General features: G+C 37.7%; 1 protein-coding gene across 1 annotated transcript; it reads right to left on the minus strand.

The window, feature by feature from the left end:
- Positions 1–13,682: 13,682 nt before the first annotated feature.
- On the minus strand, positions 13,683–16,893 carry LOC148873534 (cation/H(+) antiporter 15-like). Its single transcript, XM_088942098.1, has 3 exons — positions 16,516–16,893; positions 15,362–16,354; positions 13,683–15,223 (listed from the first exon to the last, which is right to left on the minus strand). Exons 1-3 carry the CDS (start codon positions 16,753–16,755, stop codon positions 13,985–13,987), a joined length of 2,472 nt encoding a protein of 823 aa, XP_088798224.1. The 5' UTR covers positions 16,756–16,893; the 3' UTR covers positions 13,683–13,984.
- Positions 16,894–16,952: the final 59 nt, after the last annotated feature.

The following is a 16,952-nucleotide window of genomic DNA, read 5'->3' on the forward strand; positions in this document are numbered from 1 at the left end:
AGGTATATTTCTGTCACAACGGAAATACACATTGGATTTGCTCTCCAAAGTGGGACTGTTAGAGTGCAAGCCGACAGACACACCAATTGTTCAAAAGCATAAACTTGGAGAATACCCAAACCAAGTACCTACCAATAAGGAGAGATATCAAAGGCTGGTTGGTAAATTTATTTACCTTTCACACACTCGTCCAGACATCACCTACGCTGTCAGCATAGTAAGTCAGTTCATGCATTGCCCAAGCAAATATCACATGGATGCTGTAATGCGAATTCTGCGATACTTGAAGTCCTCTCCTGGAAAAGGACTTATGTTCTCAAAAATAATCATCTAAAGATAGAAGGCTATACAGATGCAGATTGGGCCGGAAATATCTCAGATAGAAAATCCACCTCGGGGTACTTTACATTTGTTGGTGGGAACCTGGTCACGTGGAGGAGTAAAAAACAAAAGGTGGTGGCCCTATCAAGTGCTAAAGCTGAGTTTTGAGGAATGGCTAAAGGACTTTGCGAGCTACTCTAGCTTAGAAGCTTGATGATTGAAATTGGTTTCCCCCCAACCTCTTAGATAGACCTATTCTGTGATAACAAGGCTGCCATAGACATTTCTCAGAATCCTATCCAACATGATCGAACAAAGCATGTGGAAGTGGACCAGCATTTTATCAAACAAAATATCGAAGACAGAATCATTCGATTTCCCTTTGTCAAGTCTGAAGACCAGCTGGCAGATATACTTACAAAAGTTGTATCCAGTAAAAACTTCTACAGCTCACTTGGAAAGTTGGGCATCCAAGATTTGTACGCGCCAACGTGAGGGGGAGTATTGGCGTGAGCTGTAAACGAGGAGAGTATCCCTTAATTCTAGGATAACTCTTATCATAATAATTTGTATGTAACTAGGAAAGGAAGAACAAGACAGTTTGGGTGTAACTAGGAGAGGTGTGTATATAACTCATTCATTGCAAAGGAAAAAATAAGAAAGAAGAAGAGTTTTTCTCCTTCTACTTGAGCTATCAAGTGCATGTTCTTTTTCTTCGCCATCTACATCCTCCCATGCCTTAACCACCCTTTCTTCCACCATCAATGTCTCCAACATCACACATTTTCTCCCCATTAAACAGGGACAATAATGTTGCTTGGAAAGCCCAATTTCTACCCATCTTCAGAGCCCACGATATTGATGACATTGTGGATGGACCTTTGCCATGTCTGACTAGAGAGATCACAATCAATGGACAACAAGTGCCAAATCTAGAATTCTTAGCATGGATATGACTTGATCAACTCATTATGAGTTGGATCATCTCCTCCCTCACCGAAAGTGTTATCAGCCAAGTAGTTGGGCTCAACACCTCACGAGAAGTTTGGAAAGCTTTGGAAGAAGCCTATGCCTCTCCCTCACCAGCCCGACTATTTCAGTTCTGTATGCAACTCATGTCATTGAAAAAGGGGAGTTCAACTATCACTGAGTATATCCAAAAAGTAAAGATTCTAGTGGAACAACTGGCGGCTACTTCTGAACAGGTGAACAACAGAGATCTTCTTCTCAGCATCCTCAACGGTTTAGGTTCGGATTATGACTCTTTTATTACTTCCTTTACTACTAAGTCAAATTTTGCAACTGTCACATTGTCTGATTTATATGGTCAACTGTTGAATCATGAGTCATGGCTTTCACAAAGACATTCTATAACTGACTTGACCAGTTTAAGTGCTAATGTTGCTAATAAGCAACAACAATTCAATAATAAACCCCAGCACCCGTCCTCCAATAGCCTCCTTCCATAAAATACCTTTCAGTCCAATTCTCGAGGAAGGGGATGTGGTGGTGGTGGTAGTGGTTATCCTCATCAACAGAATGGTCAACAGAACCCGGGTGTTGTCAACTATGCAACAAGGCCAATCATATGGCCTTATCTTGTTATAGGCGATTTGATATCTCTTTCACCGAAGAGCAGCCTTCCCCGGCACAATCCACTCCATATCATGCTAGCACTACACAATCACAAGTTGATCCCAATTGGTACCCGAACTCTGGTGCTTCTCATCAATTAACTCCATGTCTAAACAACTTACAAGCTCGATCTGAATATTCTAGGATTGATCAGATCCCTACTGGTAATGGAACAAGTTTGGATATTTCTCATATTGGCCATTCTTCTTTTCATCTAAATAGTCGTCTATTTCATCTTTGTGATATTCTTCATGTTCCTGATATTACCAAAAACCTTCTTTTTTGTTAGCCAATTTGCTCGGGATAACAATTATTTCTTTGAATTTCACCAATCTTATTTTCTTGTGAAAGGATCGATCCTCGGGGAAGCCCCTTTTGCAAGGTCTCAATAAAAATGGACTCTATCAACTTTTGCCTATGGATGTACCATCTCCTTCAGCTTTTATTACCAATGCCTCTACTAAGTCATTCGTATAAGACTTCTGGCATTAAAGATCATAAAGCAAGTCCTTGATTCTATTGGGTTCCCCTCTGTTAATGATAATTTTCAGTTTTGTCATCATTGTCAAGTAGCTAAAAGTCATCGTCTCCCATATACTAGTAGTCATCATCGTTCTTCAGCACCCTTGGAGTTTTTACTCAGATATTTGGGAACCCTCCCCTATTAGCTCACATAATGGGCTTAAATACTATATTTTATTTATGGATGATTTTAGTCATTTTTGTTGAGTATTTCCATTAACAAATAAATCTGATGCATTATCTACTTTTCTTAAGTTCAAGAATCAAGTTGAAAATCTATTTTCTACTAAAATCAAATATTTTCAATCTGACTACTGCTACTTATCTTGAAAATTTTGGGATAGTTCATCGTATTTCATGCCTGCATGCTCACTCTCAAAATGGTGCTCCTGAGCGAAAGCATAGGCATATTACTGAGGCTGCACTTGCATTACTTTCTCATGCATCTTTACCTCTTTCCTTCTAGGATGAGGTTGCTCTCACTGCTACCTTCTTGATAAATCGCATGCCTACTCCACTCCTGCAGGTTCTTTCTCCTCATGAGAAACTATTTGCAAAACCCCCAGACTACAACATTCTCAAAGTTTTTGGGTATTCTTGTTATCCCTTCCTAAGACCCTTTAATCAACATAAAATGGATTTTCGCTCCTCCCTTCACATTATCTTGGGCTACAACACTTCACACAAAGGTTATTGTTGCTTCAACCCAATTATTGGGAAAGTTATTATTAGCCGTGATGTGGTTTTTAATGAAGTAGTTTTCCCTTACCCTACCATTACAGCCCCTCCTTCCTTCGACTCTTCAAATTCGGTCACTTTTATTACAGCTCCCCCACTCACTACTTCTTCCCCTTCCAATGAGACATCATCCCCACACTCCCCCCCTTCTTCCTCTTCACCACCACAATTACCATCTTCACTACCACCTAGGATGAGAAGTATCGAATCCATGGTGGCTAGGTCCTAAGCTCAAGGATCGTCTTTACTAGCTACTAAACATCCTCTACTAGAAGCATTACTCTCTCAATATTCTCTTGAACCATCATCTTACTCACAGGCTAAGAAAGATGCTGAATGGCATAATGCCATGAGTGAAGAATTTGACGCTCTTATGGAAAATGGAACATGGACATTGGTTCCCTACACTAATGATATGAATGCTATTGATTGCAAATGGATATATAAAATCAAACAAAATGCCAATGGTAGCCTTCAACATTATAATGCCCACCTTGTAACTTGAGGCTTTACTCAGCACCCTGGTATTGAGTAAACCTTCAGCCCCATGGTTAAACCCACTACCATAAGGATTATCCTTAGCATTGCAGCTTCTCATAAATGGCCCATTCGCTAACTCGATGTGAATAATGCATTCTTACATGGTGAACTCTCTGAAGATGTGTATATGAGACAACCTCAAGTTTTTGAGGACCCTCAATTCCCTAACCATGTCTACAAACTCAATAAGGCATTATATGGTCTCAAATAAGCCCTTCGTGCTTGGTTTTCTAAACTTAGTTCGTCTCTTCACAACGTGGGTTTTAAGGCTATGAACTATGACCGGTGCTTCCTTATTCATTTATCATATTGACAACATTATCTTGTATATCCTCATCTATGTGGATGACTTGGTAGTTATAGGAAACAATGCAGATTCTATTTTTCACATTATTTCACAACTAGCCGCCACATTTGCTATCAAGGACCTTGGCACCCTTCACTATGTTTTAGGCATGAAGCTGAGTTTACCTCTAGCGAACTTCAGCTTTCTCAATAGAAATATATTCTAGACATTCTCCACCGTTGCAAGATGGAAGGCTGTAAGCCGGTTTCCACTCCCATTCCATCAAATTTCTCTCTCTCCAAGTATGATGGCACTCCTCTTGAAGATACAACTGAGTTTTGCAACATTGTTGGTTCTCTTCAATATGCTACTATTACTAGACCAGACATTGCCTTTAGTGTCAACAAGGCATGCTAGTTCCTCCAAAACCCAACTGATGCACACTAGTAGTTTGTCAAACGCATATTAAGGTAAGGGTACGATTACTAATTCATTGAATTTTTATGTCACCTCCTCCCCCACTATCCATTGCTACTGTGGTGCCGATTGGGTAGGGTGCCAAGATGATAGGCGCTCAACTAGGGGTATTACAATTTTTCTTGGACCTAATTTGGTCTCTTGGCGAGCTGGTAAGCAGTCCACAATTGCTCATTCAAGTATAGAAGCCGAGTTTAGAGCTCTTGCTAATCTCATTGCCGAAGTCATCTAGGGCTACATACTTGGCTGCCAACCCGGTCTACCATGCTCGCACCAAACACATTGAAGTGGATTATCACTTCATCTCCTCCTATGACCAAATCACTGATATCTTCACCAAAGGCCAAACTCAACGTTTATGAATGGTCGTTGAGTTTGAAGGGGCGTATTGGCGATAAGGACTCCATCAAGAATTGCAATCCTATTGAAACTCACAAAGAGATAAGGGATATAGAAGATAAGACCTAACAGTCCTAGTTTATCTACAAAACTAACTTGTACTGATGTATCTATAAATAAGCAAGATTGTTATTGTTTCATTAATGAAAATCAATTCAGAATCTGTTTGAGTACTGTTCACGTCCAACCTTCTTCTCTCCTTCTACTCTTCTGTTCTTCTATTCTAGCAAAATCTTTCGGAGAAGAACCAGATCACAAGAGGAGATTTTGATGGCAATGGTGTTATTTGTGTTATGTTTGTCATTGATTTGATTTCTTAGTGTTATATGGCCGACCTTCAGTGGCATTAAAGTTGGTCCTCTGACCATTTCTCTACTTCAGTTAAACTTCTTCAGGCTTAGCATGATTCATTCCATGTCTACCATTAGGATTATCTTATTTGCCATCTGTAATTTAATTAGATGGTTGTATGTAGCTTTGTACCTACGTTAATGGGTTTTGAGTTGTATTTCATGCACATAGTATTAATTAGATTCAAGAAGGTTTATTTTATTTTATTTTTCTTCTCTCTTTTTTTTCAATTTGATCATTGGGTTGAATTGTAACAAGCCAAGTTTTTGGAGGCAGTTAATCCCACCATTAACAGAGTTGATTTTCGTAAATTAGTTGATACGTGAGATCACTGTAACGTGCCCATTCATGCCCATGTTTATCTTTTTGGTCAAAAGAAAATAGGTGGCAATTAGTATTTTAACTCATTCTCATGGTAACGTGGCATTCCCAAGAATGCTCTCAACAGCATAGCGACAGCCAAAGTTTTTCCATGGTGAAACTAAAATCCTCCACTTGCATTTTCCATGGATGGCGCTAATGTTGATGGATTTTTTTTATATGAATTTGTTGCTTGAACACCGTCAATTCAAATTGACAAATTTAACACTGTGTTACAGAATTTGTTTGACCAAACAAATCACATACAATTCTACTATTGACCATTAGTAAAAATGGGAATGGTAATCGTCCCATTCGTCAATACTTCCTGATTTTAATTTCCAAAATTACCTCTCAAACATTATTTCTATTTGCTTTACCGTTGCCTAAAAGTCCATTAGTTTTTGTCTTGGATACTCTGATTTTTATTTCCAAAATTATTCTCACTATTTATTATATCATTTATATGCTTTACTCCTGTAATTATATTTATTAATTTATTTTTTTTAAAAACCAATAATAAAGAGTGATTATAGAGGTGTAAATCGTGCCATGTTGCTTGCGGCCCAGCACGATATTGAGCTGGCTCGGCCTGGCACGGCAGAACCGAGCGGGCCATGCCACCTATAGCCCATGTACCGGCACAGCCTAGCACGACTCATATATATTTATATATATATAATATATAATATGTATATAATAATATAATAATTATATAATATATTAATATGTATAATTTTATTTTCAATTTTATTATAGTATTTCATTTTATTATTGCATATATAAACAATTGTATACGTCAAAATTCATATAAAATAAAAATTTAAGATCTTTTTTTTTTTAATTTATTGTATATATTTTTAATTTATGTTAAAAATTTTATTATTTTTTAAAAATTTTAAAAAACATGACTTGGCCTGGCCTGGCCCAAGGCTCGGACCACGGCACAGCACGGTACGGGCCAACCCCCAAAATATCCCAGGGGAGGGAAGCACGGATCGCAGGCTGACACAGAATGGCATGCACTTTGCACTAGCCGCATGCGGGTCATGCCTTGCCGGCCCACCGTAGCCCGATTTACACCTTTAGGTGATTGATTGGAAAAATATGTGAACAGAAATAATGTAGGTTTTTAGACACTTGGAGCTAATGGAGCTCCAAGTATTTTTTTTCTCTTCATTTTCAATCATATTCAGTCTTTTGCCTTTCATCTCAAGAAGTTTCAACAGTTATATATGCCAAAACCGTACTCAATATCATCTTTATCACAATTGCAAAGTTCTATTATCTCTTTCATTCTTTTAAGTTGTGAAAATGCAATAGGAGTTTTGGTTTCACATCATGCTTTAGTTTAAAATTAAGTTTCTTTGAGTGTTTAATCCTATGTCTTTAGAAGGCTTACATTTGCCCAAATCAAGTTTGTATTTGTAATTTTTAATAAGCACTTTTCTGGTGTTTTGTAATTTGTATGTTCTCAAACACCTAATTCTCTTAACCATCAGGGAAAGACACCATAAAAATACCCAAACTTAATGTTTGTTCTACATGAATATCCAAGTTGTTTGCTTTAAACATCCTGCACTTGCAAGCTAAGAGCAAAACCTTTGTGCTTGTTTGCTTTTGGCATCCTCTAGGTTTGGTTTCAACATCCTACACTGGAAAGTTGAGAGCAAACCCCCTTACTGCTAGGCTCTTTAATTGAACTGAATCTATGCCACACCGTTTCAACTAGGATCAGTCCATGGATTTTAATTTATGACTGGCACAAAGTATTATGGTTGGTTCCACAACCCTCTGAGGCATTGTACTAATGTTGCAACATGGAGCTTTTTGCGTACTTATATACACACACATTACGTTATATGTCAAATGGAATCCTTGATCATGTTTTAAGTCATTTTTTTTTTCTTAACATTACCATTCACACTCAAGTAAGATGAAGTAATTGAAGTATGATTTCATTCTGGAACAATCAAACAGATTGTCACTAACACAAGCAATTAAGAATCAAACAAGTGGCTACACCCAACTTTGTTAATATCTATATCTGATTGCGATATCATTCATTGGTTCAAATATAAACACCATTACATTTTATTTAAGTGGGAGAGTGACCAATGCTGACTTAAGTTGAGCTTGCTCCTCGAGAAATTTCCTCTTCATAAAAAAAAAACTCACTGAAAGCTTCCAATAGACCATCTTTTAATATTTCCCATTACTCCTAATAAAAAGACATGGAAAATCCATCTAGCCTCGAGGCTTTAAATCTTTCCATAAAAAACACTATCTCTTTCTTCTCCTCAAGTGTAAACATTTTTTCTATATTTGCAACAATGTCTTCTAGCACTCTATACTTGGTCAATTCTGGGAAATTTATCTCCTCACCCCTAAGGTGGAAAAGAAGCCCTTAAAGTGGTCCAAAAAATTTTATCTATTTCCTCCTCCACTGTTTCCTCCTAATTATCCACTTCAATGCTAGTTATTTGATTCTTTCTCTCCTATTGTTTCCATCACTTTCCACAAGGCATCTACATCTCAACTTTTATCTCAAGGAAATTTCCTCTTTTCTTAACAAACCTCCCAATTCAAACTTTAGCTTCTATTTTTCCTCCCCACTAATGTCTCTCATAGCTTCCTTACTATCCAACTCCACAATACTTGAGAAGATTCTTTTATTTGTTTCCTCCACCCTCCCAAATTTCTCTTTGTTCTAACTCTTAGTTTTCTCTTTCAACATTTTAAGGACCTAGGAGAACCTTAACACCTTTGTGCCACTACCACTGGCTTCTACCCACAAACTCTTAACGTTTTCTACAAAAGTGGGGTCCTCCAATCACATCTTTCCAAATCTAAAAGGCAAAGGACCATTATAGGACAACTCCTGAATTAAGCTAATAGAACAAATCAGAAGTTACACTAGCAAGGCTCGTGAGGATACTCACCTTGTAGCATTAGAAGCTCCTTCAGTTCAAAGATGTCTACAAAATCTTTGAATTTCTTCATGCTTCTTGTTATCCTCTGATTAGGTTTATTGATCTCTGAAGTGAACCTTATGACGTTAAAACCTCTTAACTGCCCCCTAATTCCTCCTAAAAAAAATCCTTGTCCCAAAAGGAATTTAGCCAATAAACATTTGTCAAAACCCATTCCCTATCATCATTTGATCTCCTTAATTTTATTGAAACAAAAAATTGTCCCACTAATTCTTCCAAACATTCCAACTCCTCAATTTTTTTAAATGGTAAGGATTCCTCCAAATGCACCCCATGAAGGTGCAAATGACCTACTTAAGTACCTAATTCCCAAAATTTTTCTAATCCATCTCATGTAGACCTCTAAGATCTTTGTTTCTTGAATCAAAACCAACTCTAGCTTCTCCTTCCTAAGAGTATCCCTTATTAGTCTCCTTTTCATGGCACCTTAATCCCCTCACATTCCAATTTGACCAGTTTAGAGCAAGTGGAGGGCTCCTAAAAATTTGACCAGGTATACTCGCCATGTAGCATTAGGAGCTCCTTCAGTTCAAAGATTTCCACAAAATCTTTGAATTTCCACATACTTCTTGTTATCATCTGATTAGGTTTACTGGTCTCTGAAGTGAACCTTATGACGTTAAAACCTCTTAACTGCCCCCTAATTCCTCCTAGAAAAAATCCTTGTCCCAAAAGGAATTTAGCCAATAAACATTTGTCAAAGCCCATTCCCTATCATCATTTGATCTCCTTAATTTTATTGAAACAAAAAATTGTCCCACTAATTCTTCCAAACATTCCAACTCCTCAATTTTTTTAAATGGTAAGGGTTCCTCCAAATGCACCCCATGAAGGTGCAAATGACCTACTTAAGTACCTAATTCCCAAAATTTTTCTAATCCATCTCATGTAGACCTCTAAGATCTTTGTTTCTTGAATCAAAACCAACTCTAGCTTCTCCTTCCTAAGAGTATCCCTTATTAATCTCCTTTTCATGGCACCTTAATCCCCTCACATTCCAACTGATTAACTTCATTGTTAAAATAGACGTAACCGAAACCCCTAGTCCTTAGGCTAATGTCCCTCACCTCTTTCTTTTCTCCTGTTTTCTTCCCTATCATAAACTATCTTGCTCATCAAGCTCTCCACTTTAGGCCGAGTTTGGAAGGAGTACAAATGCAAATATGTAGAGTGCAAAACCTTATATTTTGTATTATTTTGTATGTATTTACACTGTATATATTTGCATTTGTACTGCTTCCAAACTAAGCGTTACTCTTTTTCATTTTCCTTATCATCTCCAGACCTTTATCCTTCCTTGAATACACCTTCACCCCTCTCAAGCTTATAGCAATAGCCTTCCTTTTCTTCTTGCTTAAATTAGCCTCTTTTATGAGGTCCTTTGCCCCTTCATTGTTGTTTCTATCTGAATTTCCAATACCTCCACCTCCCGGTTCCTATAGGTCTTTTTCTATATTCTCATTTTCTATGATTCCCTTTCCATCCTCTAGCACTAGAATTTTTAAGTTATCCAACACCATTCCAAAAATCTCTTCTGCTTCAATCGAGTGAATGGGCATAGTAGATGTTTGAACCTTAGCAATTGCAAGACCTTGAATAGAAGATGAAGCTGCAAAAACAGGGAGGACACATAAGGGGGAGCATAATTAGTAATGGCATTAACAACATGAAAAAAATAATAATAGAAGAAGGAACAACTAAGGGGTTTGAATTTCCATATTTTAATCTTTCACAAGGAAACCCATTAAAAGACTTTGGTTGGTAAAACGACTTGTCAAGTAAACTCTTTCAGTTTCTTGGTCATCGCTCTTGAGCTTTGAAGTTTTCAGGAATTCAAGTACTCCGGTTGTGCCATGTCAGCATGGCTCTCATTTCTCCCTTACCATTTATCTATTTTGTGGTTTCTTAAATCTTTATTTTTATAATTGAAAAAAATTACTCAAGTAGCCAATCAAGTTTCAGTCTTTACGACTTTTATCTTTCCTCATTAACTCTCTCTTTCTCATTTCAAGGCCAACGTGAGCCCAACCCAACCTATAAACAAATAATAGTTTAAAAATTAGTTAATATAAATATCATAAATAGTCAAATCACCTAAAAATAATGAGAGGGAGAGTGTGTGTGTGTGTGAGAGAGAGAGGGAGAATTCAAAGAAATAGTTTCCACCCCTTCCATCATTAACATATTTTATCATATTTCTATAGGCCCCTTCCATTATTAGCCTATTGCATTCCAAAGAGAGAGAATTTCACTCTTATCCAAATTCCATTTATTTGTTTCATATTCAAATTCTATTTAATTGGTTAATTGTCAAAAAAATTATTATTTGAAACCTAATAACTAAAATTAATAAAAAAATTAAAAATTGAGTAATTAATAAAATTATTACTTCATAAATTAAAGATTAAAAATTAAAATACATTTGAGTTCTATTTTAAAATAATCAATACTAATAGGATAACTAAAATTAATAATAAAAGTAAAAAAAAAAAAACATATGCGTTCCATAAAAAGTTATAAAAAATAATTAAAATAATAAAACTAATGTTGGAACATTCAAATTATAAAAGTTATACAAATTAGCAAGTTTTCATTAAAAGTAATAAAATACACCATTTGCATTGCATATAAAAATTATAAAAATTATTTAAAATAATAAAACTACTCATAGCCCAATTAGAAATGTCATAAGACTCCTACTTAGGGATGATCATTTTTAGCCCAACCTACCTAGACTTACAAATTTCTAGCCTCAAGAAACTATTTTCTTTTGAGCTAGATCTACCTTAAATCTACACTAAGCCCACACATAATGCAGGCAATAGGGCTGTAAACAAATCGGATTGATATCGGCCCTAGTTGCATCCATTTCTGCATTAAATTATGGCACTAATTATTGAATGCAGATTTAATCTAAAACCATCTTATTGTGTTTAAAATGACCAAAAAGTTAAAGAAGTTAAAAAAAAAACTAATTATATTTTGAAGTGTATATGTATAATAAATGTATATAAATAAAAATATTAAAATTATCCATTATAAAGTTATATACTTATGCAAAATATCTATATGTATAGATAGTTGTACTACATATATACATAAAATAATAATTTTTTATTTGAATTGGATTTTAGTCGAATCAGATGGGGTTCAATCCACATCTATTGGAATATTAATCGGATGTTAGTTGTAACATTTAAATCCAGGATATTCAGATTTGGAGTCAAATCGGGTGTTAGACTTTCAAAGTTCATTAACAACCCTAGCAAGTAGGGCCCAAGCTAAACAACTCCTAAGCTCGACTTGGAAGTTATATACATATATATTTAGATAACAAATTTTATATTAATATATAGATAAAAGTTTTTATATATTTCTATAATAGGCTAAAAATAAATAAAAAATTAATTTATGAAAAAATCATAGTTTTATAATTAATACATGCAATTCTATCCCTATCCTAGGCCTAGATAAATATTATTATGCTTGGGGTGTAGGCCAAATCAGGCCATGTAATAACCTTAAAAATTGTTAATACACTATCACAATTAGGCAAAAGATCTTTTATTTTTTATTTTTTGGTTCATTAGGATACACAATGGGGTAGCCCATCCCCCATAGCTACTTCGGTTTCAATATTAATAATTTTATCTAAAAATAGTTAAAAGCCCAGAAATAAAGCATGCACGACTGGTATTTGGTTTGGTTCAGTCTAATTACAAATGTCACATTGCTCTTAAGTGTGCAAAACTTGGGGAGGTTGGTCAAGTTAAGGATCAACCAAAGCCCAACCCAAAGTCTTAAACCTCAAGCTCTGGCTTAGATTAATTTAATTATGACTAAAAAAGTTAATCTATGGATTATTTTAATTATGACTACAACCTAATTTTATATATTTACTAAATTTAATTATTTTAAATATTTAAGTAATATTTATATAAAATGTAACATTTAATCATTAATAAAGTAAAATAAATAAAAAACACTAACAAATAATATGGAAAATTTTATTATTTTATTAAGTAATTAGTAATAATTTATTATTTTTATTAAAATTTATTAATATTATTAATCCAAATTACTAATTATTTTTGTAACAAATTAGTAAAATAAGGATTAATTATTTAAAACAACGTCACTTTCCTTTCTTATAATAGTTATCAATTTCAATTGTTTCACCTCCCCTTGACAAATCTCATGCATCGCCAGGTCTCCGCTAGCACAATATACAAGGTGTATATGACCAAGAGCAAAACAAGAAGCTCCAGAAACAACACTTCCTAAAACCCCAAAAATAGGCTTAGATACTAGCCCTAAAGCTAAGCTACTCTCTAGGCCTTAAAGACAACAATAGACAAGGCCAAGTAAGATAAAGAAAGCCTACCAACTCACCTACGAGTGAATGGTCCAGACTAAACCCAACAACAAACAATATAGATGAAAGAATTAAAGAAAGCCCACAACCCACCGAGCCAAACCATACAATACAAGACACCAATAGTCCACCAAGGCATAAGGGAGAAAACACCCCTGATGGGGAGAGTACGTAGCAGGGTCTTGACACTTTCTTCTACCCATGGGCCGATGACCTGCCTCTACCTCTTATGCCCCTCCCTCTAGGGCACGTATGAACTGATCATATTTTCAGAACCCATTCGATTCAATTCTGTCTAAACAGATTAAATGAATGAGATTAAAACTAATCCATTTGCACCCCTATTCAAAATGGGGAGGATATGAAACCAAAAGAAAAGAAAAATGGAGAGGAATTTAAGCTAGGAAAAGGCAGCCCAATTAGGGATGTCAATAGGGCAGGTTTAAGGAGGATTTTGTAAATTCTAAATTGTACCCGTCTCTTTAAACCTCCCAATCTGTACCTGCCCCAAAACCAATAACAGGTTGGATTTTGAGAATCCAAACCCTTTCTCCACATATGAAAATGTAAAACTCTTCCTTAGCCCTCCCATTATTCAAGGGTAGGGTCGGTTGGGTTTCGAATCCACATCAAAATTTCTATTATTTCTTATAATATACAACCGATAAATAAGTAAAATAATAGGAACAAACAACAAAAATTCCAATTATAATTGATTAAGACATAAGAAAAACATATAAATTACCAATTATCCATCACATAAAATTTAAAACATTATTAAATTTAACACCTAATACATACAGTTCACATGCTTTCCAACAATATGTGAATTAAAGAGGATTGGATTTAGCCTAATTGTATACCCCACCCATACCGATACAGGTTGTAGAATCCCAAAACCATCCTCCCCCCAAGATCCATCCTTCAACGGATAGGGTAGAAATTTAAGTGGCATCCCAAAGCCCAACGCCCCAATTCATCACCAACTCAAAAACCAATATTCCAAGGCTTTAATTTGGCTATTGAAGAGGGAAAATTAGGCTTTAATTTGGCTATTGAAGAGGGCAAGTTAGGCTTTAAATTGGCTATTGAAGAGGGCAAATTAGGCCTACGATTCCCATCTATATGTAGTCCACATCTTTGCACTACCAAAATATAGGACCAGCCCCTATCGAAGTCCTCCCGAAGCATATGGCTAACCAGCGGACCCAGCTCCGGATGCTCTCTCCCATCCATCCCATCTCCATTTGTCCAATCTCCTCGTCCCACAATCAAAAGATCATAACCAATGTCGTTCTGTAGAGCAGACATTGCAGTGAGCAACTTCTCTATATCCTCCACCTCCACCTCCACCTCCTGGTACGTGACACGCTCATTGTTCATGTTCTTGAGTCTGAACTCCCGTACAATCGAGTCATCCAGCTGCTTCTCATCCCGATCCCCATTGATTTTATGCGACAATTGGAACCTAATCACAGTAATTCTCAGCTTGGGGCTCTCAGACATGCGGTTGACATACGCCAGTGCCTCACGATCATCTGCTCCTCCTATGAAGATCAGAGCTACATTCAGATAAATATCGGAATGCAGAGACGAATGGTGGACGCCATGATTGCGGTGTACAAGAATCCCCACAGAGCAAGGCGCAGCAGCTATTAGATTATGGTTAAGGCTGGATAAGGCACCGACTTTTCCACCCATGATGGCGTCGTTGTTGTGGAAAGGCATGATGATGAGAGTTGCAGACTTCTGATGAGCTAGACTGCAGATATCCTCGTGCATGTTTTTGTATGGGGCAATCACAGTGAAAGACTGGACATTGACTAGCCCATCGGAGTTGTCTGCGTAGTTCCTGAAGGCGCCTTCGATATGCTGTTTGCTGCCGGTTGGCTGGTGGCACGCCGTTTCCTTTTCAGAGGGGCCGGATACCACAGCCAGAGATCGGCCGACTAGCTCGATCAGGTTGAGCACGTAGACGGACAAGGGGCTGTCCTTGTTGGGATGGGAAGCTTCGAGGAGGGTGATCATGGGGTGGACGTCTTGATCGTTGTGGACGCAGGAAAGAATTTGGAATTCGGAATAGGGTCGAGCGTCTTGGATCGATCCCCTGGTTCTTTCTGCGAAATATCTCGGAGGTTTGTAGAACATTGTCAGCAATGGCGTCACAACTGCCGTCGACAGGACCGCCGTGAGAACCAGCACAGTAAAGGCTTGCTCGTTCACCATCTGCAAATAATCAACCCAACAGAGAATTAAATTAATCAAGCCCCAGAAATCAAGATTTCAAGCATGGATATATATATATATATATATGCATTAATGGAACTGATCAGTTGAGTATGTGCATGATGCGATGATCATCACCGTGTTTTCTTTCCAACGTATGAAGGTGGCTATATCTATGATGCCTCTGATGTTCATGATAAGCCCAAGGAACCATGCATTTTGAAGGCTGAAGTTGCAGAAGACTGAGATTGAGATCGTTGCCATCATCTTCCCCACAAATCCCGTGAAGAGGAAGAACAGGAATTCTGCAAAGGAACTCATGCTTTGGATCTTGAACACATCGGTGGAGATCCCACAGTGTATGACCAGAAAAGGAAGAAGGAACAATTCGACCATGATCTCGAACTTTTCAACAATGGCGACGCCGAGGGACGACCCTTCCGGTACAATCAGCCCCAACAGAAGAGCTCCGTGGGTGGGCATTATGCCCACCATGTCGCAGAGGAATACCAGGACGAGCACCCCCACCAGTAGAGCTACCACGTATACCTGATCAACCGACCGCCCCTCCGGCGTTCTCCGATTAATCCGTAACACGGCAGGCCGCAAGATTAAAAGCAAGAAACCGAACACTGCAATCAAGGACGCTGCAAATCGAAGCGAGTCAAAAAAGGTTTCCTTACAAAAAACATGGTAGAGTGTCACGATGTTATACACCACCACATCGCCCACAACTGCGCTGGACATGGCAAGCTTGCCCAACTCAGAGGTCAGGAGATTGAACTCATTCATGGTGTAAGCCAGATTGGGCAAGGGAGTGGTGGATATCAGCATTGACACAGAGAAAAGAAAGTGTTCAGGGCCTAGCTCCCAGAAGAGTTTCCTGATTTTGAGGTTGACAAACATCATGATTCCGAAAGGAATCAGGAAGCATGCGAAGCCAATTTTGAATGCCTTCACACTGGGCCTTACGATCGAATTCGTGTCCATCTTGACGCCGGCCAGGAAGAAGAAATAGATTGATGCCAGTGACGATAATATATTCATCAGCATCTTCTCTTCCATCGGAAATACCGTCTCCATGAATTTCTTGCTGCGGCCTAGGACGGAGGGACCCAAGATTATACCACCCTTTTGTAATCAAATGAAACCCAGAAAAGAAGAAAGATTATTAATCCAAACTGTTGCCAAGATTTCATGCACAGGGAGCTAGGCTAGAGCTAGCTAGGGAATGAAGACGACATTAAAGGGTGCAATGGAATGGAGATATAATAAGAATGATTATTACTTACAATGATTTCGGAGACGAACTTGGATTGTCTGAGAGGCCTGAGGAAGAAGTGGATGGAATAAGTGATGGAAGTAATCAGGACGATTTGGACAAGCACGAAAGGTAGGCTGCATTTGAGAGGATTGTCTCCGAACCAGAAGCCTCTGGAGTGGATTCTGTAAGATTCTTGACACATCGGTTCTGGTTGAACCCACGAACCATTTCCGAAGCCGTAGACGCTGGTCTCTGCAATTTCCGTCATTTTCTCCCTGTACTCCTCCCTCTTCCGTCCACGGCCGGTCCTGGCATCGGCCGTTGTGGGGAGGAAGAGGAGAGGGGAAGCGGGGGAAAGAGAGAGAGAGAGAGGAGAGAGGGTCGTTGACAGTTATTAATGGTGAACAGAATTTGCTCTGTCCGAATAAGTTTTCAACCAAGAATCTTTCGCCACGTCAGAAATGC

The sequence above is a fragment of the Nelumbo lutea genome, chromosome 1 (assembly GCF_056320005.1).
Source record: "Nelumbo lutea isolate HS-2025 chromosome 1, American lotus-T2T, whole genome shotgun sequence".
Lineage (NCBI taxonomy): Eukaryota > Viridiplantae > Streptophyta > Magnoliopsida > Proteales > Nelumbonaceae > Nelumbo > Nelumbo lutea.

Excerpts from the sequence above, each read along its gene's own strand:
- LOC148873534 (XM_088942098.1), bottom strand. The coding sequence starts at position 16,755 with ATGACGGAAATTGCAGAGACCAGCGTCTACGGCTTCGGAAATGGTTCG. Across the intron at positions 16,355-16,515 it reads AGTTCGTCTCCGAAATCATT|GGTGGTATAATCTTGGGTCC; the intron begins GTAAGTAATAAT and ends TGATTACAAAAG. Across the intron at positions 15,224-15,361 it reads TACGTTGGAAAGAAAACACG|ATGGTGAACGAGCAAGCCTT; the intron begins GTGATGATCATC and ends GATTATTTGCAG.